General features: G+C 53.1%; 1 protein-coding gene across 2 annotated transcripts in view; it reads left to right on the forward strand.

The window, feature by feature from the left end:
* Window positions 1-23,771, forward strand: part of ptpn12 (protein tyrosine phosphatase non-receptor type 12) — a 37,924-nt gene extending 14,153 nt beyond the window's left edge. Inside the window, exons 2-18 of one of the 2 annotated variants that reach the window (XM_067426855.1) lie at window positions 848-956; window positions 1,202-1,278; window positions 1,817-1,912; window positions 1,988-2,026; window positions 2,896-2,967; window positions 6,804-6,863; window positions 6,963-7,105; window positions 7,441-7,507; window positions 7,584-7,661; window positions 7,793-7,891; window positions 7,992-8,077; window positions 13,764-14,350; window positions 17,931-18,002; window positions 18,656-18,699; window positions 22,500-22,629; window positions 22,816-22,869; window positions 22,974-23,771. In XM_067426855.1, coding sequence (XP_067282956.1) covers window positions 848-956; window positions 1,202-1,278; window positions 1,817-1,912; window positions 1,988-2,026; window positions 2,896-2,967; window positions 6,804-6,863; window positions 6,963-7,105; window positions 7,441-7,507; window positions 7,584-7,661; window positions 7,793-7,891; window positions 7,992-8,077; window positions 13,764-14,350; window positions 17,931-18,002; window positions 18,656-18,699; window positions 22,500-22,629; window positions 22,816-22,869; window positions 22,974-23,035 — 1,875 coding nt within the window. In that variant the 3' untranslated portion in view covers window positions 23,036-23,771. The remainder of the gene's footprint in view (window positions 1-847; window positions 957-1,201; window positions 1,279-1,816; window positions 1,913-1,987; window positions 2,027-2,895; window positions 2,968-6,803; window positions 6,864-6,962; window positions 7,106-7,440; window positions 7,508-7,583; window positions 7,662-7,792; window positions 7,892-7,991; window positions 8,078-13,763; window positions 14,351-17,930; window positions 18,003-18,655; window positions 18,700-22,499; window positions 22,630-22,815; window positions 22,870-22,973) is intronic. The other variant, XM_067426856.1, reaches the window with a different exon arrangement.
* The last annotated feature ends 2,916 nt before the right edge of the window (window positions 23,772-26,687 follow it).

The following is a 26,687-nucleotide window of genomic DNA, read 5'->3' on the forward strand; positions in this document are numbered from 1 at the left end:
GGCGTTTAAAGACTCCATTTGTCCGTTGTTTATTTAGAAAGAAACCCGACAATGCACAAAAGGCTCCATTACCCTGTATCTTACACTATCGCCCCGTAGAAGCTGTTTTTCGTCCGGAGGTTGTCTGGATGTTGTCTGGACGTTGTGCGGAGGTTGTCTGGATGTTGTCTGGACGTTGTGCGGAGGTTGTCTGGATGTTGTCTGGATGTTGTCTGGACGTTGTGCGGAGGTTGTCTGGATGTTGTCTGGACGTTGTGCGGAGGTTGTCTGGACGTTGTCTGGATGTTGTGCGGAGGTTGTCTGGACGTTGCGCAGAGGTTGTCTGGATATTGTGCGGAGGTTGTCTGGATGTTGTCTGGACGTTGTGCCGAGGTTGTCTGGATGTTGTGCCGAGGTTGTCTGGATGTTGTCTGGACGTTGTGCCGAGGTTGTCTGGATGTTGTGCGGAGGTTGTCTGGACGTTGTCTGGATGTTGTGCGGAGGTTGTCTGGATGTTGTCTGGATGTTGCGCGGAGGTTGTCTGGACGTTGTCTGGATGTTGTGCGGAGGTTGTCTGGATGTTGTGCGGACGTTCAAGATGTTGTGTGGATTGCAGCCCTGATGTAATGACAATTGTGATGACAAACAAATTACTTTCATATTCCCACGCTCCCTGATGAAGTGCTGCTGTCCGAACTGCAGCTGATCTGAGGTCAGAGGTCACACTGACCCTTCCCGCCGTGACGTCTGATTGCCTCTGACTGTGAACTCGTTTATTGTTGTTCTATTTTGTTTCCTGTATGCTTTGAATGTTTGTGGCTAAACCCAATCTCTCCACTGGTAAAGCGGCTCCGTGTGTCTTTCACAGAGATTACGCCGACTGTCAACCAAATACAGGACAGAGAAGATCTATCCCACTAATGTCGGAGAGCAGGAGGAGAACGTGAAGAAGAACCGCTACAAAGACATCCTGCCGTGTGAGTAAACGAAGATCACATGCTCAATGATGGTCCATGATGAGGACGGTGTGAGAGAGAGTGTGTGTGTGTGTGTGTGAGAGAGTGAGAGAGACTGTGTGTGCGTGCGTGCGTGCGTGTGTGAAAGAGAGAGAGAGAGAGAGAGAGTGTGTGTGTGTGTGTGTGTGTGTGTGTGTGTGTGTGAGAGAGAGAGTTTGTGTGTGTGTGTGTATCTGCTGACACAATGTCTTTCTCTCGCACGCCAGTCGACCACAGTCGTGTAAAAGTGACGTTAAAAACATCCAACCAGGACACGGATTACATCAACGCAAACTTCATCAAGGTACTGAAGACTTCCTGCCTCTGTAGATCCTTTCAGCGTGTGTGTGAGAGAGACTGTGTGTGAGTGTGTTAGTGTGAGAGAGAGAGAGAGCGTGTGAGTGTGTGTGTGTGTGAGAGAGAGAGAGAGTGTGAGAGAGAGACTGTGTGTGAGTGTGAGAGAGAGAGAGAGCGTGTGTTTGTGTGAGTGTGTGTGTGTGTGAGAGAGCGAGAGAGAGAGAGAGAGAGAGAGAGAGAGAGTGTGAGTGTGAGAGTGAGCAAGCGTGTGTGTGAGCGTGTGAGAGCGTCAGTGTGTGTGAGCGTCAGTGTGTGTGAGCGTCAGTGTGTGTGAGAGCGTGAGAGCATGTGAGCGAGAGAGCGTGTGTGAATGAGAGTGTGTGTGAGTGAGACAGCTGAAGTGTGTCTTATATTTGCTCCTGATGTGACACACAAGCATCCCCTAGAGCAGGTTCCTCAGATCTGATCCACAGGGATTCTCACGTGTGTGTGTGTGTGTGTGTGTGTGTGTGTGTGTGTGTGTGTGTGTGCGTGTGCGCGTGCAGGGAGTAGACGGGCCGGAGGCCTACATCGCCACTCAGGGGCCGCTGCCCAACACGGTGCTGGATTTCTGGAGGATGATCTGGGAATACAGGGTTGCGGTGAGTTGTGTGTGTGTGTGTGTGTGTGTGTGTGTGTGTGTACTCATAAGTGACGCGTGTCTTCCTGTCCTGCAGGTCATCGTGATGGCGTGTCGAGAGTTTGAGATGGGAAGGGTAAGAGTGAACGAGTGGATTCTGTGGTTCGGTCTTAAAAACGTCTCGACTCAATCGTGTCCTTCTTTCTCAATAGGGTCAGTTGTAGCCCCAGGTTAAGGTTAGCCATAAGGTTAGGGTTAGCTCTAGGGTCAGGGTTAGGGTTAGCTCTAGGGTCAGGGTTAGGGTTAGGGTTAGGGTTAGCTCTAGGGTCAGGGTTAGGGTTAGCTCTAGGGTCAGGGTTAGGGTTAGCTCTAGGTAACCTTAACTCTGACCCAATCGTGTCCTTCTCTCTCAATAGGGTCAGTTGTAGCCCCAGGTTAAGGTTAGCCATAAGGTTAGGGTTAGCTCTAGGGTCAGGGTTAGGGTTAAATCTAGGGTCAGGGTTAGGGTTAGCTCTAGGGTCAGGGTTAGGGTTAGCTCTAGGGTCAGGGTTAGGGTTAGCTCTAGGTTAGGGTTAGGGTTAAATCTAGGGTCAGGGTTAGGGTTAGCTCTAGGGTCAGGGTTAGGGTTAGCTCTAGGTAACCTTAACTCTGACCCAATCGTGTCCTTCTCTCTCAATAGGGTCAGTTGTAGCCCCAGGTTAAGGTTAGCCATAAGGTTAGGGTTAGCTCTAGGGTCAGGGTTAGGGTTAAATCTAGGGTCAGGGTTAGGGTTAGCTCTAGGGTTAGGGTTAGCTCTAGGGTCAGGGTTAGGGTTAGCTCTAGGTTAGGGTTAGGGTTAGCTCTAGGGTCAGGGTTAGGGTTAGCTCTAGGGTCAGGGTTAGGGTTAGCTCTAGGTAACCTTAACTCTGACCCAATTGTGTCCTTCTCTCTCAATAGGGTTAGGTTTAGCCCTAGGTTAGGTTTAACTCTGATCCAATCGTGTCCTCCTCTCTTGTTCCTCTGCAGAAAAAGTGTGAGCGTTATTTTCCTGCGTTTGGAGACGAGCCCGTGACCTTTGGCCCCTTCAGGATCTCGTGTGTGAGTCCACATTACATTCCCAAATGTGATCCCTTTATCCCAGTGTTCACCTATCATCCCTTTATCCCAGTGTTCACCTATCATCCCATTATCCCAGTGTTCACCTTTCCTCCCTTTATCCCTGTGTTTACCTATCACCCCTTTATCCCAGTGTTCACCTATCATCCCTTTATCCCAGTGTTCACCTATCATCCCTTTATCCCAGTGTTCACCTATCATCCCTTTATCCCAGTGTTCACCTATCATCCCTTTATCCCAGTGTTCACCTATCATCCCTTTATCCCAGTATTTACCTATCATCCCTTTATCCCAGTGTTCACCTATCATCCCTTTATCCCAGTGTTCACCTATCATCCCTTTATCCCTGTGTTTACCTATCACCCCTTTATCCCAGTGTTCACCTTTCATCCCTTTATCCCAGTGTTCACCTATCATCCCTTTATCCCAGTGTTCACCTATCATCCCTTTATCCCAGTGTTCACCTATCATCCCTTTATCCCTGTGTTTACCTATCACCCCTTTATCCCAGTGTTCACCTATCATCCCTTTATCCCAGTGTTCACCTATCACCCCTTTATCCCAGTGTTCACCTATCATCCCTTTATCCCAGTGTTCACCTATCATCCCTTTATCCCAATGTTCACCTATCATCCCTTTATCCCAGTGTTCACCTATCATCCCTTTATCCCTGTGTTTACCTATCACCCCTTTATCCCAGTGTTTACCTATCATCCCTTTATCCCAGTGTTCACCTATCATCCCTTTATCCCAGTGTTCACCTATCATCCCTTTATCCCAGTGTTCACCTTTCCTTCCTTTATCCCAGTGTTCACCTATCACCCCTTTATCCCAGTGTTTACCTATCATCCCTTTATCCCAGTGTTCACCTATCATCCCTTTATCCCAGTGTTCACCTTTCCTCCCTTTATCCCAGTGTTCACCTATCATCCCTTTATCCCAGTGTTCACCTATCATCCCTTTATCCCAGTGTTCACCTATCATCCCTTTATCCCAGTGTTCACCTTTCATCCCTTTATCCCAGTGTTTACCTATCATCCCTTTATCCCAGTGTTCACCTATCATCCCTTTATCCCAGTGTTCACCTTTCCTCCCTTTATCCCAGTGTTCACCTATCATCCCTTTATCCCAGTGTTCACCTATCATCCCTTTATCCCAGTGTTCACCTATCATCCCTTTATCCCAGTGTTCACCTTTCATCCCTTTATCCCAGTGTTCACCTTTCATCCCTTTATCCCAATGTTCACCTTTCATCCCTTTATCCCAGTGTTCACCTATCATCCCTTTATCCCAGTGTTCACCTATGACCCTTTTATCCCAGGGTTCACCTTTCATCCCTTTATCCCAGTGTTCACCTTTCATCCCTTTATCCCAGTGTTCACCTTTCATCCCTTTATCCCAGTGTTCACCTATCATCCCTTTATCCCAGTGTTCACCTATCATCCCTTTATCCCATTGTTCACCTATCATCCCTTTATCCCAGTGTTCACCTATCATCCCTTTATCCCAGTGTTCACCTATCATCCCTTTATCCCAGTGTTCACCTATCATCCCTTTATCCCAGTGTTCACCTTTCATCCCTTTATCCCAGTGTTCACCTATCACCCCTTTATCCCAGTGTTCTCCTTTCCTCCCTTTATCCCAGTGTTCACCTATCACCCCTTTATCCCAGTGTTCACCTATCATCCCTTTATCCCAGTGTTCACCTTTCCTTCCTTTATCCCAGTGTTCACCTATCATCCCTTTATCCCAGTGTTCACCTATCATCCCTTTATCCCAGTGTTCACCTATCATCCCTTTATCCCAGTGTTCACCTATCATCCCTTTATCCCAGTGTTCACCTTTCATCCCTTTATCCCAGTGTTCACCTATCACCCCTTTATCCCAGTGTTCTCCTTTCCTCCCTTTATCCCAGTGTTCACCTATCACCCCTTTATCCCAGTGTTCACCTATCATCCCTTTATCCCAGTGTTCACCTTTCCTTCCTTTATCCCAGTGTTCACCTATCATCCCTTTATCCCAGTGTTCACCTTTCATCCCTTTATCCCAGTGTTCACCTTTCATCCCTTTATCCCAGTGTTTACCTATCATCCCTTTATCCCAGTGTTCACCTATCATCCCTTTATCCCAGTGTTCACCTTTCATCCCTTTATCCCAGTGTTCACCTATCATCCCTTTATCCCAGTGTTCACCTATCATCCCTTTATCCCAGTGTTCACTTATCATCCCTTTATCCCAGTGTTCACCTTTCATCCCTTTATCCCAGTGTTCACCTATCATCCCTTTATCCCAGTGTTCACCTATCATCCCTTTATCCCAGTGTTCACCTATCATCCCATTATCCCAGTGTTCACCTATCATCCCATTATCCCAGTGTTCACCTATCATCCCATTATCCCAGTGTTCAACTATCATCCCTTTATCCCAGTGTTCACCTATCATCCCTTTATCCCAGTGTTCACCTACCCAGTGTTTACCTATCATCCCTTTATCCCAGTGTTCACCTATCATCCCTTTATCCCAGTGTTTACCTATCATCCCTTTTTCCCAGTGTTCACCTATCATCCCTTTATCCCAGTGTTCACCTATCATCCCTTTATCCCAGTGTTCACCTATCATCCCTTTATCCCAGTGTTTACCTATCATCCCTTTATCCCAGTGTTTACCTGTCACCCCTTTATCCCAGTGTTTACCTGTCACCCCTTTATCCTAGTGTTCACCTATCATCCCTTTATCCCAGTGTTCACCTTTCATCCCTTTATCCCAGTGTTCACCTATCATCCCTTTATCCCAGTGTTCACCTATCATCCCTTTATCCCAGTGTTCACCTATCATCCCTTTATCCCAGTGTTCACCTTTCATCCCTTTATCCCAGTGTTCACCTTTCATCCCTTTATCCCAGTGTTCACCTTTCATCCCTTTATCCCAGTGTTCACCTTTCATCCCTTTATCCCAGTGTTCACCTATCATCCCTTTATCCCAGGGTTCACCTTTCATCCCTTTATCCCAGTGTTCACCTATCATCCCTTTATCCCAGTATTTACCTATCATCCCTTTATCCCAGTGTTCACCCATCATCCCTTTATCCCAGTGTTCACCTATCATCCCTTTATCCCAGTGTTCACCTATCATCCCTTTATCCCAGTGTTCACCTATCATCCCTTTATCCCAGTGTTTACCTATCATCTATTTATCCCAGTGTTCACCTATCATCTCTTTATCCCAGTGTTTACCTATCATCCCTTTATCCCAGTGTTCACCTATCATCCCTTTATCCCAGTGTTTACCTATCATCCCTTTATCCCAGTGTTTACCTATCATCCCTTTATCCCAGTGTTTACCTGTCACCCCTTTATCCTAGTGTTCACCTATCATCCCTTTATCCCAGTGTTCACCTATCATCCCTTTATCCCAGTGTTCACCTATCATCCCTTTATCCCAGTGTTCACCTATCATCCCTTTATCCCAGTGTTCACCTATCATCCCTTCATCCCAGTGTTTACCTTTCCTCCCTTTATCCCAGTGTTCACCTTTCCTCCCTTTATCCCAGTGTTCACCTATCATCCCTTCATCCCAGTGTTTACCTTTCCTCCCTTTATCCCAGTGTTCACCTTTCCTCCCTTTATCCCAGTGTTCACCTATCATCCCTTTATCCCAGTGTTCACCTTTCCTCTAGCATATTCAGCTGTTAATTATGGATCATATTCTTCTGTGAACACGTGTAGTTCCTGAGATCTGCTTTAAAGGACTCTAGCCTGTGTTAGTGCATCATGTGAAAAGAGTGTTTGTGTGTGTGTGTGTGTGTGTGTGTGTTTCAGGAGTCAGAGCAGCCCAGGACGGATTATTTCATCCGGACACTTACGGTGGAGTTTGATCACGTGAGTCTCTCTCTCTCTCTCTCTCTCTCTCTCTCTCTCTCTCTCTCTCTCTCAACGACTGTTTCTCTCTCTCTCTTTCTCTCCTTCTCTCTCTTTTAGGAAACTCGTCGCGTGACTCAGTTCCATTATGTGAATTGGCCCGATCACGACGTCCCGTCATCTTTTGACTCCATATTGGACATGATCGCTCTGATGAGGGAATATCAGGAGCATGACGACGTTCCTATCTGCGTCCACTGCAGGTATCTCACACACACTCGCACACGCACACACACACGCACACGCACACACACACGCACACACACACGCACACACACACACACACGGCCCCTTTTATGCTCTTAAAGGGGCCACGCTATATTCCAGCTCTTAAAGGGGCCACACACTATAGTCTAGCTCTTAAAAGGGCCACACACTATATTCCAGCTCTTAAAGGGGCCACACACTATATTCCAGCTCTTAAAGGGGCCACACACTATATTCCAGCTCTTAAAGGGGCCGCGCTATATTCCAGCTCTTAAAAGGGGAGACGTGTAATCAGTGTGTGTGATCAGTGTGTGCTGCTCATGTGTGACAGTGCCGGCTGTGGGCGAACAGGAGCCATCTGTGCCATCGACTACACTTGGAACCTGCTGAAAGCTGGGGTAACTCACACACACACACACACACACACACATTTTGCCTTTGAAGTGATGACATCACGGTGTGTGTTCTGTACAGAGAATTCCTGAGGATTTTAACGTGTTCCAGCTGATCCAGGAGATGAGGACACAGCGGCACTCTGCAGTTCAGACCAAAGTATGCCACACACACACACACACACTGTACCACAATAACTTACAGGGTTAGATTATTAAATTGTGAGTTTAAGTTTACGGCTCAAACACATGTTCCACACCTGACCTCTGACCTCCTGCTTTCACTGACAGGAGCAGTATGAGCTGGTTCACCGAGCCATTGCTCAACTCTTTGAGAAACAGCTGATGCTTCTGGAGAGTCCGAGTAACTCTGAGCTCACAGACGGGATGGTGAGACAGACAGACACACACACACACACACACACACACACACACACACACACACTCTCTCTCTCTCCCTCTCACACACACTCTCTCTCTCCCACCACAGGAAGAGGGCAGCCCAGAAAAACTAGGTCCAAATTCAGATGAAGAGCAATGGGACACTCCGCCTCCCAAACCGCCACGAGTCCGCAGGTGAGCCACAGATCCTAATGTGATGTGTTAACCGTGGGATCAGAGCTGATGTGGCTGATGGGACGGATGTGCCTGATGGGCCTGATGGGACTGATGTGGCTGATGTGCCTGATGGGACTGATGTGGCTGATGGGATGGATGTGACTGATGTGGCTGATGGGACGGATGTGCCTGATGGGACGGATGTGCCTGATGGGACGGATGTGCCTGATGGGACGGATGTGGCTGATGTGACTGATGTACCTGATGGGACGGATGTGGTTGATGTGACTGATGGGCCTGATGGGACGGATGTGCCTGATGTGACTGATGTGGCTGATGGGACGGATGTGCCTGATGGGACTGATGTGGCTGATGGGACGGATGTGACTGATGTGGCTGATGGGACGGATGTGCCTGATGGGACGGATGTGGCTGATGTGACTGATGTACCTGATGGGACGGATGTGGTTGATGTGACTGATGGGCCTGATGGGACGGATGTGCCTGATGTGACTGATGGGCCTGATGTGACTGATGTGCCTGATGGGACGGATGTGGATGATGTGACTGATGTGACTGATGTGCCTGATGGGACGGATGTGGCTGATGTGACTGATGGGCCTGATGGGATGGATGTGCCTGATGGGACGGATGTGGCTGATGGGACGGATGTGGCTGATGTGCCTGATGGGCCTGATGGGGCTGATGTGACTGATGTGACTGGGGCTGATGTGACTGATGTGGCTGATGGGACGGATGTGGCTGATGTGACTGATGGGCCTGATGTGACTGATGTGGCTGATGGGACGGATGTGGCTGATGTGACTGATGGGCCTGATGTGACTGATGGGCCTGATGTGACTGATGGGCCTGATGTGACTGATGGGGCTGATGTGCCTGATGGGACGGATGTGCCTGATGGGATGGATGTGGCTGATGGGACGTGGCTGATGGGACGGATGTGGCTGATGGGACGGATGTGGCTGATGGGACGGATGTGACTGATGTGCCTGATGGGACTGATGTGCCTGGTGGGACTGATGTGCCTGGTGGGGCTGATGTGCCTGATGGGACTGATGTGGCTGATGTGCCTGATGTGCCTGGTGGGACTGATGTGCCTGGTGGGACTGATGTGCCTGGTGGGGCTGATGTGACTGATTGTGCCTGATGCGCCTGATGGGACTGATGCGCCTGATGGGACTGATTGTGCCTGGTGGGACTGATGTGCCTGATGGGGCTGATGTGACTGATGGGGCTGATGTTCCTGATGGGACTGATGGGACTGATTGTGCCTGGTGGGGCTGATGTGCCTGATGGGGCTGCTGTGCCTGATGTGACTGATTGTGACTGATTGTGACTGATGTGCCTGTTGGAACTGATGTGCCTGATGAGACTGATTGTGACTGATTGTGCCTGATGTGACTGATGTGCCTGATGGGACTGATGTGCCTGGTGGGACTGATGTGCCTGGTGGGGCTGATGTGCCTGATGGGACTGGTGGGGCTGATGTGCCTGATGTGCCTGGTGGGACTGATGTGCCTGGTGGGACTGATGTGCCTGGTGGGGCTGATGTGCCTGATGTGACTGATGTGACTGATTGTGCCTGATGCGCCTGATGGGACTGATGCGCCTGATAGGACTGATTGTGCCTGGTGGGACTGATGTGACTGATGGGGCTGATGTGACTGATGGGGCTGATGTGACTGATGGGGCTGATGTGACTGATGGGACTGATGGGACTGATTGTGCCTGGTGGGGCTGATGGGGCTGATGTGCCTGATGGGGCTGATGTGCCTGATGGGGCTGATGTGCCTGATGTGACTGATTGTGACTGATGTGCCTGTTGGAACTGATGTGCCTGATGAGACTGATTGTGACTGATTGTGCCTGATGTGACTGATGTGCCTGGTGGGGCTGATGTTGCTGATGGGACTACTGTGCCTGGTGGGGCTGATGTGCCTGGTGGGGCTGATGTGCCTGATGGGGCCGATGGGGCTGATTGTGCCTGGTGGGACTGATTGTGCCTGGTGGGGCTGGTGGGACTGATGTGACTGATGGGGCTGATGTGACTGATGTGGCTGATGGGACGGATGTGCCTGATGGGACGGATGTGGCCGATGGGACTGATGTGACTGATGTGGCTGATGGGACTGATGTACCTGATGGGACTGATGTGCCTGGTGGGGCTGATGTGCCTGGTGGGACTGATGTGCCTGATGGGACTGATGTACCTGGTGGGGCTGATGTGCCTGATGGGACTGATGTGCCTGATGGGACTGATGTGCCTGATGGGACTGATTGTGCCTGGTGGGACTGATGGGGCTGATGTGCATGATGTGACTGATTGTGCCTGATGTTACTGATGTGCCTGTTGGGACTGATGCGCCTGTTGGAACTGATGTGCCTGATGAGACTGATTGTGTCTGATGTGACTGATTGTGCCTGATGGGACTGATGTTACTGATGTGGCTGGTGGGGCTGATGTTGCTGATGGGACTGATGTGCCTGATGGGGCTGATTGTGCCTGATGGGACTGATTGTGCCTGGTGGGGCTGATGTGCCTGGTGGGGCTGATGTGCCTGGTGGGACTGATGTGCCTGATGTGGCTGATGGGACTGATGTGCCCGATGGGGCTGATGTGCCTGTTGGGACTGATGGGGCTGATGGGACTGATTGTGACTGATGGGGCTGATTGTGACTGATGTGGCAGATGGGACTGATGTGGCTGGTGGGACTGATGTGCCTGATTGTGCCTGATGTTACTGATGTGACTGATGGGGCTGATGTGCCTGATGTGACTGATGGGGCTGATGTGCCTGATGTGACTGATTATGCCTGATGTGACTGATTGTGACTGATTGTGCCTGATGTGACTGACTGTGCCTGATGTGGCTGATGTGCCTGATGTGACTGATTGTGACTGATGTGACTGATTGTGCCTGATGTGATTGATTGGGACTTATGTGCCTGATGTGCCTGGTGGGGCTGATGTTGCTGATGGGACTACTGTGCCTGGTGGGGCTGATGTGCCTGGTGGGGCCGATGGGGCTGATTGTGACTGATTGTGACTGATGTGACTGATTGGGACTGATGTGCCTGGTGGGACTGATGTGCCTGTTGGGACTGATGTGCCTGTTGGGGCTGATGTGACTGACTGGGGCTGATGTGACTGATGTGGCTGATGGGACGGATGTGGCTGATGGGACTGATGGGACTGATGGGGCTGATGTGATTGGTGGGGCTGATGTGCCTGGTGGGACTGATGTACCTGGTGGGGCTGATGTGCCTGATGTGCCTGGTGGGACTGATGTGCCTGGTAGGACTGATGGGGCTGATGTGCCTGATGTGACTGATTGTGCCTGATGTGACTGATGTGCCTGTTGGAACTGATGTGCCTGATGAGACTGATTGTGACTGATGTGCCTGGTGGGGCTGATGTGCCTGATGAGACTGATTGTGACTGATGTGACTGATTGTGACTGATGTGCCTGTTGGAACTGATGTGCCTGATGAGACTGATTGTGACTGATGTGACTAATTGTGACTGATGTGACTGATGTGCCTGATGAGACTGATTGTGACTGATTGTGACTGATGTGCCTGATGGGACTGATTGTGCCTGGTGGGACTGATGGGGCTGATGTGCCTGATGGGGCTGATGTGCCTGATGTGACTGATTGTGCCTGATGTGACTGATTGTGCCTGATGTGACTGATTGTGCCTGATGTGACTGATGTGCCTGTTGGAACTGATGTGCCTGATGAGACTGATTGTGCCTGATGTGACTGATGTGCCTGGTGGGGCTGATGTTGCTGATGGGACTACTGTGCCTGGTGGGGCTGATGTGCCTGATGTGCCTGATGGGGCTGATTGTGCCTGATGGGACTGATTGTGCCTGATGGGACTGATTGTGCCTGGTGGGACTGATTGTGCCTGGTGGGACTGATGTGCCTGTTGGGACTGATGTGCCTGTTGGGGCTGATGTGACTGACTGGGGCTGATGTGACTGATGTGGCTGATGGGACGGATGTGGCTGATGGGACTGATGGGACTGATGTGCCTGATGGGGCTGATGTGACTGATGTGGCTGGTGGGGCTGATGTGCCTGGTGGGACTGATGTACCTGGTGGGGCTGATGTGCCTGATGTGCCTGGTGGGACTGATGTGCCTGGTGGGACTGATGTGCCCGATGGGACTGATGGGGCTGATGTGCCTGTTGGGACTGATGGGGCTGATGTGACTGATTGTGCCTGATGTGACTGATTGTGCCTGATGTGACTGATGTGGCTGATGTGACTGATTGTGACTGATGTGACTGGTTGTGCCTGATGTGACTGATTGGGACTTATGTGCCTGATGTGCCTGGTGGGGCTGATGTTGCTGATGGGACTACTGTGCCTGGTGGGGCTGATGTGCCTGATGGGGCTGATTGTGCCTGATGTGACTGATTGTGCCTGATGTGACTGATTGTGACTGATGTGACTGATTGGGACTGATGTGCCTGATGGGACTGATTGTGCCTGGTGGGACTGATGGGGCTGATGTGCCTGATGAGGCTGATGTGCCTGATGTGACTGATTGTGCCTGATGTGACTGATTGTGCCTGATGTGACTGACTGTGCCTGATGTGACTGATGTGCCTGTTGGAACTGATGTGCCTGATGAGACTGATTGTGCCTGATGTGACTGATGTGCCTGGTGGGACTGATGCACCTGTTGGGACTGATGTGCCTGTTGGGACTGATGGGACTGATGTGACTGATGAGGCTGATGTGGCTGATGTGACTGACTGGGGCTGATGGGACGGATGTGGCTGATGGGACGGATGTGGCTGATGGGACTGATGTGACTGATGGGACTGATGTGCCTGATGGGACTGATGTGACTGATGTTGCTGATGGGACTGATGTACCTGGTGGGGCTGATGTGCCTGGTGGGACTGATGTACCTGGTGGGGCTGATGTGCCTGGTGGGACTGATGTGCCTGGTGGGACTGATGTGCCCGATGGGACTGATGTGCCTGTTGGGACTGATGTGCCTGTTGGGACTGATGTGCCTGTTGGGACTGATGGGGCTGATGTGACTGATGGGGCTGATGTGCCTGTTGGGACTGATGGGGCTGATGTGACTGATTGTGCCTGATGTGACTGATTGTGACTGATGTGCCTGGTGGGACTGATGGGACTGATGTGGCAGATGGGACTGATGTGGCTGGTGGGACTGATGTGCCTGATGTGACTGATTGTGACTGATGGGGCTGATGTGACTGATGTGACTGATTGTGCCTGATGTGACTGATTGTGGCTGATGTGACTGATGTGGCTGATGAGACTGATTGTGACTGATGTGACTGATGTGCCTGGTGGGGCTGATGTTGCTGATGGGACTACTGTGCCTGGTGGGGCTGATGTGCCTGGTGGGGCTGATGTGCCTGATGGGGCCGATGGGGCTGATTGTGCCTGGTGGGACTGATTGTGCCTGGTGGGGCTGGTGGGACTGATGTGACTGACTGTGCCTGATGTGACTGATGGGGCTGATGTGACTGATGTGGCTGATGGGACTGATGTGACTGACTGTGCCTGATGTGACTGATGTGACTGATTGTGGCTGATGGGACTGATGTGCATGATGGGACTGATGTGCATGATGTGTCTGATGTGATGTGTTTCCCGTGGGATCAGAGCTAATGTTTCTTCTCTCCCAGTAATCAGGTGGAGGGCGATGTGAAGGAGGAGATCCTCCAGCCTCCAGAGCCCCATCCCGTCCCGCCCATCCTCACTCCGTCTCCGCCCTCGGCCTTCCCTACGGTCACGAATGTGCGGCAGGACAATGACCGCTACCATCCCAAACCCATCCTGCATGTGCTGGAGTCGGATCAGAACCCCGACCTCAACGAGAACTACAACAGCAGGCCGGCGCCGAGCCCTGAGCGGAAGCTGAGCATCGAGATCAAGAAGGTGCCGCTGCAAGAAGGCCCAAAGAGCTTCGAGAGCGGTGGCGTTCTGACCCGCTCACACGCCTTCAAACGCTCCAACACCGGCAGCTCCACGGATCCAGACCCACCCCGGCCCAATCAGCTGCCTCTGAGGGCTCCGGACCCGCCGCGGCCCAATCAGCTGCCTCTGATGGCTCCGGACCCGCCACGGCCCGTGCTGAGCTTCACCAACCCAATGCATTTGGACTTCTCCGACGGGATCTCCATGGCAACCGGCTCGGCTTCGGACCGCATCCAGCGCCGGGTCACACCGGTGTCCATCGCTGGCCAGAGTCTCCACACACACTCCGCTTCAGGTATGCTCCATCCACACACACTCCGCTTCAGGTATGCTCCCTCCGCGCACACTCCGCTTCAGGTATGCTCCCTCCACACACAATCCGCTTCAGGTATGCTCCCTCCACACACAATCCGCTTCAGGTATGCTCCCTCCACACACACTCCGCTTCAGGTATGCTCCCTCCACACACAATCCGCTTCAGGTATGCTCCCTCCACGCACACACTCCGCTTCAGGTGTGCTCCCTCCACACACACTCCTCTTCAGGTATGCTCCCTCCGCACACACTCCGCTTCAGGCATGCTCCCTCCACACACACTCCGCTTCAGGTGTGCTCCCTCCACACCCATTCCGCTTCAGGTATGCTCCCTCCACACACACTCCGCTTCAGGTATGCTCCCTCCACACCCATTCCGCTTCAGGTATGCTCCCTCCACACACAATCCGCTTCAGGTATGCTCCCTCCACGCACACACTCCGCTTCAGGTGTGCTCCCTCCACACACACTCCTCTTCAGGTGTGCTCCCTCTGCACACACTCCACTTCAGGTATGCTCCCTCCGCACACACTCCGCTTCAGGCATGCTCCCTCCACACACACTCTGCTTCAGGTGTGCTCCCTCCACACCCATTCCGCTTCAGGTGTGCTCCCTCCACACCCATTCCGCTTCAGGTATGCTCCCTCCACACACACTCCGCTTCAGGTGTGCTCCCTCCACACACACTCCGCTTCAGGTGTGCTCCCTCCACACACACTCCGCTTCAGGTATGCTCCCTCCACACACACTCCGCTTCAGGTGTGCTCCCTCCACACCCATTCCGCTTCAGGTGTGCTCCCTCCACACACACTCCGCTTCAGGTGTGCTCCCTCCGCACACACTCCGCTTCAGGTATGCCCCCTCCGCACACTCTGCTTCAGGTGTGCTCCCTCCGCACACACTCCGCTTCAGGCATGCACCCTCCACACACACTCCGCTTCAGGCATGCACCCTCCACACACACTCCGCTTCAGGCATGCTCCCTCCACACACACTCCACTTCAGGTGTGCTCCCTCCGCACACACTCCGCTTCAGGTATGCTCCCTCCGCACACACTCCACTTCAGGTATGCTCCCTCCATGCACACACTCCGCTTCAGGTATGCTCCATCCACACACACTCCGCTTCAGGTATGCTCCCTCCGCACACAATCCGCTTCAGGTATGCTCCCTCCGCACACACTCCGCTTCAGGTATGCTCCCTCCCCGCACACACTCCGCTTCAGGTATGCTCCCTCCCCGCATACACTTCGCTTCAGGCATGCACCCTCCACACACTCCGCTTCAGGTATGCTCCCTCCGCACACACTCCGCTTCAGGTATGCTCCCTCCGCACACACTCCGCTTCAGGTATGCTCCCTCCGCACACACTCCGCTTCAGGTATGCTCCCTCCCCGCACACACTCCGCTTCAGGTATGCTCCCTCCCCGCACACACTTCGCTTCGGGTATGCTCCCTCCGCACACACTCCACTTCAGGTATGCTCCCTCCCCGCACACACTCCGCTTCAGGTGTGCTCCCTCCCCGCACACACTCCGCTTCAGGTATGCTCCCTCCGCGCACAATCCGCTTCAGGTATGCTCCCTCCGCACACACTCCGCTTCAGGTATGCTCCCTCCCCGCACACACTTCGCTTCAGGCATGCACCCTCCACACACACTCTGCTTCAGGTATGCTCCCTCCCCGCACACACTTCGATTCAGGTATGCTCCCTCCGCACACACTCCGCATCAGGTATGCTCCCTCCCCGCACACACTCCGCTTCAGGTATGCTCCCTCCCCGCACACACTCCGCTTCAGGTATGCTCCCTCCCCGCACACACTCCGCTTCAGGTATGCTCCCTCCCCGCACACACTCCGCTTCAGGTATGCTCCCTCCCCGCACACACTCCGCTTCAGGCATGCACCCTCCACACACACTCCGCTTCAGGCATGCACCCTCCACACACACTCCGCTTCAGGCATGCACCCTCCACACACACTCCGCTTCAGGCATGCACCCTCCACACACACTTCGCTTCAGGCATGCTCCCTCCACGCACACACTCCACTTCAGGTATGCTCCCTCCACGCACACACTCCGCTTCAGGTATGCTCCCTCCGCACACACTCCGCTTCAGGTATGCTCTATTCGCACACACTCCGCTTCAGGTATGCTCCATTCGCACACACTCCGCTTCAGGTATGCTCCATTCGCACACACTCCGCTTCAGGTATGCTCCATTCGCACACACTCCACTTCAGGTATGCTCCCTCCACGCACACACTCCGCTTCAGGTATGCTCCCTCCGCACACACTCCGCTTCAGGTATGCTCTATTCGCACACACTCCGCTTCAGGTATGCTCCATTCGCACACACTCCGCTTCAGGTATGCTCCATTCGCACACACTCCGCTTCAGGTATGCTCCATCCGCACACACTCCGCTTCAGGTCAGCGCTTCGGGACGAGTGTGTCCTGTCTGATGGTTGGCTTTAGGAAGTGTGTGTGTGTGGAAATGCTCCTGGGATCTCTGTTCTCTGAGCGTGTGTGTGTGTGTGTGTGTGTGGAGATGCTCCTGGGATCTCTGTTCTCTGAGCTTGTGTGTGTGTAGATGCTTCTGGGATCTGTTCTCTGAGCATGTGTGTGTGTGTGTGTGTGTAGATGCTCCTGGGATCTCTGTTCTCTGAGCATGTGTGTGTGTGTGTGTAGATGCTCCTGGGATCTCTGTTCTCTAAACGTGTGTGTGTAGATGCTCCTGGGATCTCTGTTTTCTGAGCATGTGTGTGTGTGTGTAGATGCTTCTGGGATCTCCGTTCTATGAGCGTGTGTGTGTGTAGATGCTCCTGGGATCTCTTTTCTCTGAGGATGTGTGTGTGTGTGTGTGTGTGTGTGTAGATGCTTCTGGGATCTCTGTTCTATGAGCGTGTGTGTGTGTGTGTAGATGCTCCTGGGATCTCTGTTCTCTAAATGTGTGTGTGTGTGTAGATGCTTCTGGGATCTGTTCTCTGAGCATGTGTGTGTGTGTAAATGCTCCTGGGATCTCTGTTCTCTGAGCATGTGTGTGTGTGTGTGTGTGTGGATGCTTCTGGGATCTCTGTTCTATGAGCGTGTGTGTGTAGATGCTCCTGGGATCTCTGTTCTATGAGAGCATGTGTGTGTGTGTGTGTGTGTGTGTAGATGCTCCTGGGATCTCTGTTCTCTGAGCATGTGTGTGTGTGTAGATGCTTCTGGGATCTCTGTTCTATGAGCGTGTGTGTGTGTGTGTAGATGCTCCTGTGATCTCTGTTCTCTGAGCATGTGTGTGTAGATGCTCCTGGGATCTGTTCTCTGAGCATGTGTGTGTAGATGCTCCTGGGATCTGTTCTCTGAGCATGTGTGTGTGGAGATGCTTCTGGGATCTGTTCTCTGAGCTGGTTGGGCTGAGGCATGATGGGAGCGTCAGGATCACATGGTTTAGCCAGGGCTTGTCGTGTGCTGCGTTCATCTGGGTAAACGCCTGGGATTGTGTGTGTCTGTATCTATGTCTGTGTGTGTGTGTGTGTGTGTGTGTGGTTGTAACGGTGCTCTTCTCGCCTCAGACTGTGACTGCAGTGACGGTTCTCCTCCTCCTCTTCCTGAGAGAACGGCCGAGTCCTTCCTCATGGCCACAGGTGTGTTTCTTCCTCATGGCCACAGGTGTGTTTCTTCCTCATGGCCACAGGTGTGTTTCTTCCTCATGGCCACAGGTGTGTTTCTTCCTCATGGCCACAGGTGTGTTTCTTCCTCATGGCCACAGGTGTGTTTTTCTCTCCCTCCACACGAGGGTAGCAGAGGCTCTGAGACACACGCATCACTTCCTGCTTCAGTCCTGAAGAGGATATGTGCTAACACAACCCAGACACTGGAGATTCACTTACGTCAGTTCGTTACGCGATAGTTTTTTCTGGTAGCTCGAAGTCATCAGTGTAAACACACACACACACACACACACACACACACACACACACGCACACACACACACACACACCCTCTGCTACAGCTGCAGCGTCTGATATGATCGTTACAGAATAAATCAGCAGCTGTTTTTAATGGAAAAATGTGCACACATGTTTGTGTGTGCGTGTGTGTTGGTAAATTTTAGCTGTTTGTGTTTGAGTGTGTGTGTGTGTGTGTGTTGGTGAATTTCAGCAGCTTGTTTGTGTTGAGTCTAAAGCGAGTTGATCGCTGATGGTCATTAGGGTTCGGAAGCAGCACCACACATCCGTCAGAGATAATCGTTATAATGCCATCTGTCTGACCTTTGACCTCTCGTGTGTTTCCTCAGACGCCGCAGATGTGCCGCTCCTGCCGGACGCATCAAAGCCGCAGGTGAGCCTCAGGTCAGAGCCTCGGGTCAGAGCGTCGGGTCAGCCGCAGGTCAAAGCCTGGGGTCAGAGCCTTGGGTGAGCGTCAGGTCAGACACTCAGGTCAGAGCCGCAGGTCTTAGCCTCGGGTAAACGTCAGGTCAGAGCCTCGGGTCAGAGCCTCGGGTCAGAGCATCAGGTCAGAGCCTCAGGTCAGAGCGTCAGGTCAGAGCCTGGGGTGAGCGTCGGGTCAGAGCATCAGGTCAGGGCCTCGGGTCAGAGCCTCGGATGAGTGTCAGGTCAGAGCCTTGGGTGAGCGTCGGGTCAGAGCCTCGGGTCAGAGCCTCGGGTAAACGTCAGGTCAGAGCCTCAGGTCAGAGCCGCAGGTCTTAGCCTCGGGTAAACGTCAGGTCAGAGCCTCGGGTCAGAGCCTCAGGTCAGAGCCTCGGGTCAGAGCGTCAGGTCAGAGCCTCGGGTTAGAGCCTCAGGTCAGAGCCTGGGGTGAGCGTCGGGTCAGAGCCGCAGGTCAGAGCCTCGGATGAGTGTCAGGTCAGAGCCTCGGGTTAGAGCCTCGGGTCAGAGCCTGGGGTGAGCATCAGGTCAGAGCCGCGGGTCAGAAACTCAGGTGAGTGTCGGGTCAGAGCCGTGGGTCAGAGCCTCGGGTGAGCGTCAGGTCAGAGCCTCGGGTGAGCGTCAGGTCAGAGCCTCGGGTGAGCGTCAGGTCAGAGCCTTGGGTGAGCATCAGGTCAGAGCCTCGGGTGAGTGTCAGGTCAGAGCCTCAGGTCAGAGCCTCAGGTGAGCGTCGGGTCAGAGCCTCGTGTGAGCGTCGGGTCAGAGCCTCGGGTGAGCGTCAGGTCAGAACCTCAGGTCAGAACCTCAGGTCAGAGCCTCGGGTCAGAGCGTCGAGTCAGAGCCTCGGGTGAGCGTCAGGTCAGAACCACAGGTCAGAGTCTCGGGTGAGCGTCAGGTCAGAGCCTCGGGTGGGCCTCAGGTCAGAGCCTCGGGTGGGCCTCAGGTCAGAGCCTCGGGTGGGCCTCAGGTCAGAGCCTCGGGTGAGCGTCAGGTCAGAACCGCAGGTCAGAGCCTGGGGTGAGCGTCGGGTCAGAGCCTCGGGTCAGAGCCTGGGGTGAGCGTCAGGTCAGAGTCTCGGGTGAGCGTCGGGTCAGAGCCGCGGGTCAGAGTCTCGGGTGAGCGTCGGGTCAGAGCCGCGGGTGAGCGTCAGGTCAGAGCCTCGGGTGAGCGTCAGGTCAGAGCCTCGGGTGAGCGTCAGGTCAGAGCCTTGGGTGAGCGTCAGGTCAGAGCTGTGGGTCAGAGCCTCGGGTGAGCGTCAGGTCAGAACGGCAGGTCAGTGCCTCAGGTGAGCGTCAGGTCAGAGCCTCGGGTGAGCGTCAGGTCAGAGCCTCGGGTGAGTGTCAGGTCAGAGCCACAGGTCAGAGCCTCGGGTGGGCCTCAGGTCAGAGCCGCGGGTCAGAGCCTCGGGTGAGCGTTGGGTCAGAACCGCAGGTCAGAGCCTCGGGTCAGAGCGTCAGGTCAGAGCCTCGGGTGAGCGTCAAGTCAGAGCCTCAGGTCAGAGCCTGGGGTGAGCGTCGGGTCAGAGCCTCGGGTGAGCGTCGGGTCAGAGCCTCGGGTGAGCGTCGGGTCAGAGCCTCGGGTGAGCGTCAGGTCCGCCACGGGTGAGCATGAGGTCAGAGCCTCGGGTGAGCGTCAGGTCAGAACCTCAGGTCAGAGCGTCGAGTCAGAGCCTCGGGTGAGCGTCAGGTCAGAACCGCAGGTCAGAGTCTCGGGTGAGCGTCAGGTCAGAGCCTCGGGTGGGCCTCAGGTCAGAGCCGCAGGTCAGAGCCTCGGGTGAGCGTCAGGTCAGAGCCACAGGTCAGAGCCTCGGGTGGGCCTCAGGTCAGAGCCTCGGGTGAGTGTCAGGTCAGAGCCACAGGTCAGAGCCTCGGGTGAGTGTCAGGTCAGAGCCGCGGGTCAGAGCCTCGGGTGAGCGTTGGGTCAGAACCGCAGGTCAGAGCCTCGGGTCAGAGCGTCAGGTCAGAGCCTCGGGTGAGCGTCAAGTCAGAGCCTCAGGTCAGAGCCTGGGGTGAGCGTCGGGTCAGAGCCGCAGGTCAGAGCCTCGGATGAGTGTCGGGTCAGAGCCTCGGGTGAGCGTTGGGTCAGAGCCTCGGGTTAGAGCCTCGGGTCAGAGCCTGGGGTGAGCGTCAGGTCAGAGCCGCGGGTCAGAAACTCGGGTGGGCCTCAGGTCAGAGCCGCGGGTCAGAGCCTCGGGTGAGCGTTGGGTCGGAACCGCAGGTCAGAGCCTCGGGTGAGCGTCAGGTCAGAGCCTCAAGTCAGACCGTCGGGTCAGAGCCACAGGTCAGAGCCTCAGGTCAGAGCCACAGGTCAGAGCCTCGGGTGAGCCTCAGGTCAGAGCCTTGGGTGAGCCTCAGGTCAGAGCCTCGGGTGAGCCTCAGGTCAGAGCCTCGGGTGAGCCTCAGGTCAGAGCCACAGGTCAGAGCCTCGGGTGAGCGTCAGGTCAGAGTGTCATCGGGTCAGAGCGTCGTCAGGTCAGAGCCTCGGGTGAGCGTCAGGTCAGAGCCGCAGGTCAGACATTCGGGTGAGTGTCAGGTCAGAGTGTCGTCGGGTCAGAGCGTCGTCAGGTCAGAGTGTCGTCGGGTGAGCGTCAGGTCAGAGCCTCAGGTCAGACACTCGGGTGAGCGTCAGGTCCGAGCCTCAGGTCAGAGCCTCAGGTCAGAGCCTCGGGTGAGCGTCAGGTCCGAGCCTCGGGTGAGCGTCAGGTCAGAGCCTCAGGTCAGACACTCGGGTGAGCCTCAGGTCAGAGCCTCAGGTGAGCGTCAGGTCAGAGCCTCGGGTGAGCGTCAGGTCAGTGCCTCAGGTGAGCGTCAGGTCAGAGCCTCGGGTGAGCGTCAGGTCAGAGCCTCGGGTGAGCGTCAGGTCAGAGCCTCGGGTGAGCGTCAGGTCAGAGCCTCGGGTGAGCGTCAGGTCAGAGCATCAGGTCAGAGCCTCGGGTGAGCGTCAGGTCAGAGCCTCAGGTGAGCGTCAGGTCAGAGCCTCGGGTGAGCGTCAGGTCCGAGCCTCGTGTGAGCGTCAGGTCAGAGCCTCGGGTGAGCGTCAGGTCAGAGCCTCAGGTCAGACACTCGGGTGAGCCTCAGGTCAGTGCCTCAGGTGAGCGTCAGGTCAGAGCCTCGGGTGAGCGTCAGGTCAGAGCCTCAGGTGAGCGTCAGGTCAGAGCCTCGGGTGAGCGTCAGGTCAGAGCCTCGGGTGAGCGTCAGGTCAGAGCCTCGGGTGAGCGTCAGGTCAGAGCATCAGGTCAGAGCCTCGTGTGAGCGTCAGGTCAGAGCCTCAGGTGAGCGTCAGGTCAGAGCCTCGGGTGAGCGTCAGGTCAGAGCCTCAGGTCAGAGCCCCGGGTGAGCGTCAGGTCAGAGCCTCGGGTGAGCGTCAGGTCAGAGCCTCAGGTCAGAGCCCCGGGTGAGCGTCAGGTCAGAGCCCCTTGGTGAGCGTCAGGTCAGAGCCCCAGGTGAGCGTCAGGTCAGAGCCTCAGGTCAGAGCCCCGGGTGAGCGTCAGGTCAGAGCCTCAGGTCAGAGCCCCGGGTGAGCGTCAGGTCAGAGCCTCAGGTCAGAGCCCCGGGTGAGTGTCAGGTCAGAGCCTCAGGTCAGAGCCCCGGGTGAGCGTCAGGTCAGAGCCTCGGGTGATCGTCAGGTCAGAGCCTCGGGTGAGCTGCTGGTCAGAGTCTCAGGTCAGAGCCTCGGGTGAGCGTCGGGTCAGAGGTCACTCTTTCTGCCGAACCACTGGAGAATGAGACTAACCATCTGCTCTTTCTTTCACAGACACACACTCCATCTAGTCCTCCAGACGGACACACACACACTCCTGCTTGTCCTCCAGACGGAAACACACACACTCCTGCTAGTCCTCCAGACGGACACACACACACTCCTGCTAGTCCTCCAGATGCCGGTACGTCTCAGTGTCACCCGTGATGGTGTGTGTCTGTGTGTGTGTGTGTTTAGGGTTTGGCCAATGAACCGCATGAGTGCAGGTGGAGAGAGGTGTCCGTCTCTCTGTCCGTCCCTCCGCCAGCCCTGATGACCTCAAGCTGACCTCCAGAGATATGACTTCAGCTTTTCTCTTCTCTTCCTCCAGATGGCGAGCCGAAGGATTCGCTCCCTGAGGAGACAAGGACGGACACTGAGATGGGTGAGTGACGGAGCAGCAGGAGCTTCTGGCATGCTATTGGCCAGTTCTCTGAAGCGTCTGGCTTGTGATTGGCCAGTTGTCTGAAGCGTCTCTGTGTCCGTCAGGATTCGGCAGTCGCTGCTCTCATCCCAAAGGCCCTCGGGATCCTCCGGCGGAGTGGACGTGACTCGAGCCGCACATCAGACTCCTCCTCGGACTCTCACACTCAGATCATCTCCCATGATGCACCTGGGCTGCCACACAGATAATCTCCCATGATGCACCTGGGCTGCCATGGATTCCCGCTGGTGCTAACCCTCGCTGGGACCCGAGCCTTACTCCTGTGGACCGATCGTCTGTAACTCGATGCGTTCTGTAGTGTGAGCGGGCCGGAGCCGCGTGTCATGGACGTGTGCGTGCGTGCGTGCGTGAGTGTGTGTGTGTGTGTGTGTGTGTGTGTGCGTGCGACGCGAGCAGTAAATAATGATGCAAATGTACTATCACTGAATATATTAATGCGATGTCAGATGTCTGTGCATGGATCCGTCACCTGTACCTCGAACTGTAAGTTATTTTCCCTCCTGTTAGAAGCGTCTCCAGGATTGTGTTTTTCTTTCTCCTGCTCTTCCCGTTCGTCCGGACGCTTCCCCAGACGCCGCAGGCTGGAGACTGGAATAATGCTTTTGTAAATTGTATTCTAGAGGTTATTTTTGTATATGCAATTTTCTCACTTCACGAACGAAACCCTGACAGCTCGCCTGTGCCTTTTTTTATTTTTACTGTGCGCGCGTGCGTGCGCGTGATGCAGAGATAGAATGTGTGCAAGTTGCACAATGTTGCATTTAAACCTCTGGGATTTTGCTTGCCCTTCCAGCACAGACCTGTCAACCAATCAACAGTCAGTAAAGCGTTAGAGGATCTTCTTTCAGCTGTTTTCTTCTCAATACAACCTGTGTGTGTGTGTGTGTGTGTGTATGACATGTCAGCTTTATTTCTCATGTTTCTGCAGCTGATGATGGATCAGTAAAGGTTGAAACTCGTGTACTCTGTGACCTGCATTCACACACACTCGTAACGTGTGTGAGGTTTCCTGTTGCTCTCGCTGCTGCAGTTAGTCTCAATATTTCCTGATGAGCTGATCACGAGAGCTCGGGTTCATCGTCTCTCTTTGTGACTGCCCAATCAGCCGGGGTCAGAGGTGTGAGTGGGCGGGGCTTTGGAGGATACGCCCATCAGCTGTGGTCACATGATGACGGCAGAGGTGAGAGTAGGCGGAGCTTCAGAGGACACGCCCATCAGCCGGGGTCACATGATGACAGCAGAGGCGAGAGTGGGCGGGGCTTCAGAGGACACGCCCATCTCAGCACGTGTGCTTCCAGTATATCTTTATTTTACAGGAGATTGGTGTTAGCAGTGTTCTTAGTGAATGGGTTTGGTTCAAGAGGCCTTTCCCATCATGCTTTAGATCATGTGCTATACATTTATAAATGTTTTAATCATGGAAACTTCTTTATCCATAACATTAAATCCCCCTTTAGGTAATAATTGTAATAAATCGCCAAAATAACATTTACATGTTTTTCCTGTGGGAAAAAAGGGTTTCTGATCTAATCATGTGGAGTCGCTGGGACCTAACCCTTGAACAAGTGTCTTGGGTTTTCCCTGATCCCTGATCAGCTCTGTACATTTGTAGATGTTTTACTGAGACATTAGTATAATTAAAAGGAGTAATAATAGTTTAGCTGAGCCTTCCATGTAACAAACAAAACAAGCCCTGAAACTTGATCATACTTAATATTTCATCTTATTAGATGACTGGTTCATTGCAATTGATTAGACTTTACTTTAACTAAAATCTTTGCGATGGGTTTGTAAAAGGTGTTTTTATGCATGTTTGGCTTGAGTCGTAGCCGCCCTGGGAAAGTCACATGCTTCATATCAGCACGCTATCATCAGATGTCTATAATGAAGGAAGCACTTATGGAAAGGAATGGGAAAAGCCATTACATACATAACCGAGATTTTCCCTTTCATAGGTTCACTCAACGCTGTGCTAGTCGTCGCTGTGAGAACTCTGGAGCGGTTCGTTTGGTGCGGTGTGAGAGCAGCAGTCACACTCGGGTGCGCACCAAACAGGCGTACCTCGAAGAGTTGATCTCGCTTTCAGACTAACTCTGGATTTTTGCATTTTTGGATTAAGCTAGCTGCCGTAGTCAGCTGCGCTTACATTATGTGCATGACATTACATGATAGATTGTTGGCAATACTTTCGGAAGATGAGCATGCCAGAGTTTAATTAATAATTAATGCACGCCTCCGCTTGAAGTGACGAGCGATGCGCGCTCGCCGTCTGCGGTGTTTTTCAGTGGCTTTTCCTCTGCTGGAATTTTCCTGCACGCAAGTTCTGACCAATTTAAAAGCAGTTTAGGAAATACGCCATGGCCAATGAGTGGTGTGGATGTAGTCATGTGACTGCATTTTGGTTCGTTTCAACTGGTTTGGACCAAAGCAATCAGTGTGGTGTGAAAAGGAACCAAAAAAGCTGAAAAATGCAACAATGTGTAATTGTTTGCCCTTGGTTCGGAACAAATGAACTGAACTAGAGCTGTGAAAGCTCTGACTCTTCAGACCGGGATCATGTTCAGGTGTGTTAGATTCATAGACCGTAAAAAAATATGGACGACTCGACATCATCCGTTTCCGCTTGGCAGATTTGAAGCTTTCAGGCGCCCTTGCACGGCGCGGACATCTTGGGACCGAGTCTGCGCAGTAGCGATTTCGGGACCGGAGTTGCGCAGTAGAGTGCAGGAAGTAGAGCAGGAAGGACAGCTGCGAAATCAAAAGCCCGCCCACACTCTCGCAGATGCAGAACAATTAATAATGTTGGTGTGAAATAAACAGTTATGGAAATGTAGAAATTAAAGCTAAAGCTCTAATCTGCTCCCAAAAATTTCGAAAAAAGTCCGTTAGTGCCTCAGTGAAAACTTCACTCAGAGAAGCCGTCAGTCTCAGCTGTCAATCATGACGTCACACCCCCCCCCCGTTTTTATAGCATCAATTAACTAACTCAAAGTAAACTTATTTTTAAAACGAACACCTGAAATGAAATCATCGTGATGATAACTGCCTTCAGTGACATAAACTAACTTTGGGGAAACATTTTTGAAGTGTAATTTTATTATTTAGTTTGCCTCGCGTCCATTAGAAAACACAGAGGGGCGGCTATACTGGGACCGGTCACCGGGGGGCGATCGAGGCGCGAAAGCTTCAGTAAATGAGAGGAAGACTGCAGGCTTGGTTAGATTAGGCCTGGCCTGCTCTATGGCATTAGTGATTACTGAAGCTTGCGTGATTTATTTCTCAGGGCTTAGCGGTACTGGCCAATAAAATGGTGTGACGGGCGGTATATGGGCTTCAGCCATTCGTCACGTTCCTATAGCGTCGAGCGAACCTATGAAGGGGAAGCTGCTCTTGGTTTTTCAGGGCTTGGCCCCCCAAGACATTTTGGACAATTTCATGCTACCAACTTTGTGGGAACAGTTTGGGGACGGCCCCTTCCTGTCCCAGCATGCTCCAGTGCACAAAGCGTCAGTCCATAAAGACATGGATGAGGAGTTTGATGAACTTGACTGGCCTGCAGAGTCCTGAGCTCAACCCAATGGTAACAATGGTGTGCATTTTGTTTATTCAGCAGGGATAATTTATATATATATATATATATATATATATATATATATATACATATATATATATACATATATATATATATATATAGGGTTATATATAAACATTTGCGAATGGAATTCATACAAACGAAAAAATATATTTAAATCATGTGT

Source organism: Pseudorasbora parva, chromosome 20 (genome assembly GCF_024679245.1).
Source record: "Pseudorasbora parva isolate DD20220531a chromosome 20, ASM2467924v1, whole genome shotgun sequence".
Classification (NCBI taxonomy): Eukaryota; Metazoa; Chordata; class Actinopteri; order Cypriniformes; family Gobionidae; genus Pseudorasbora; species Pseudorasbora parva.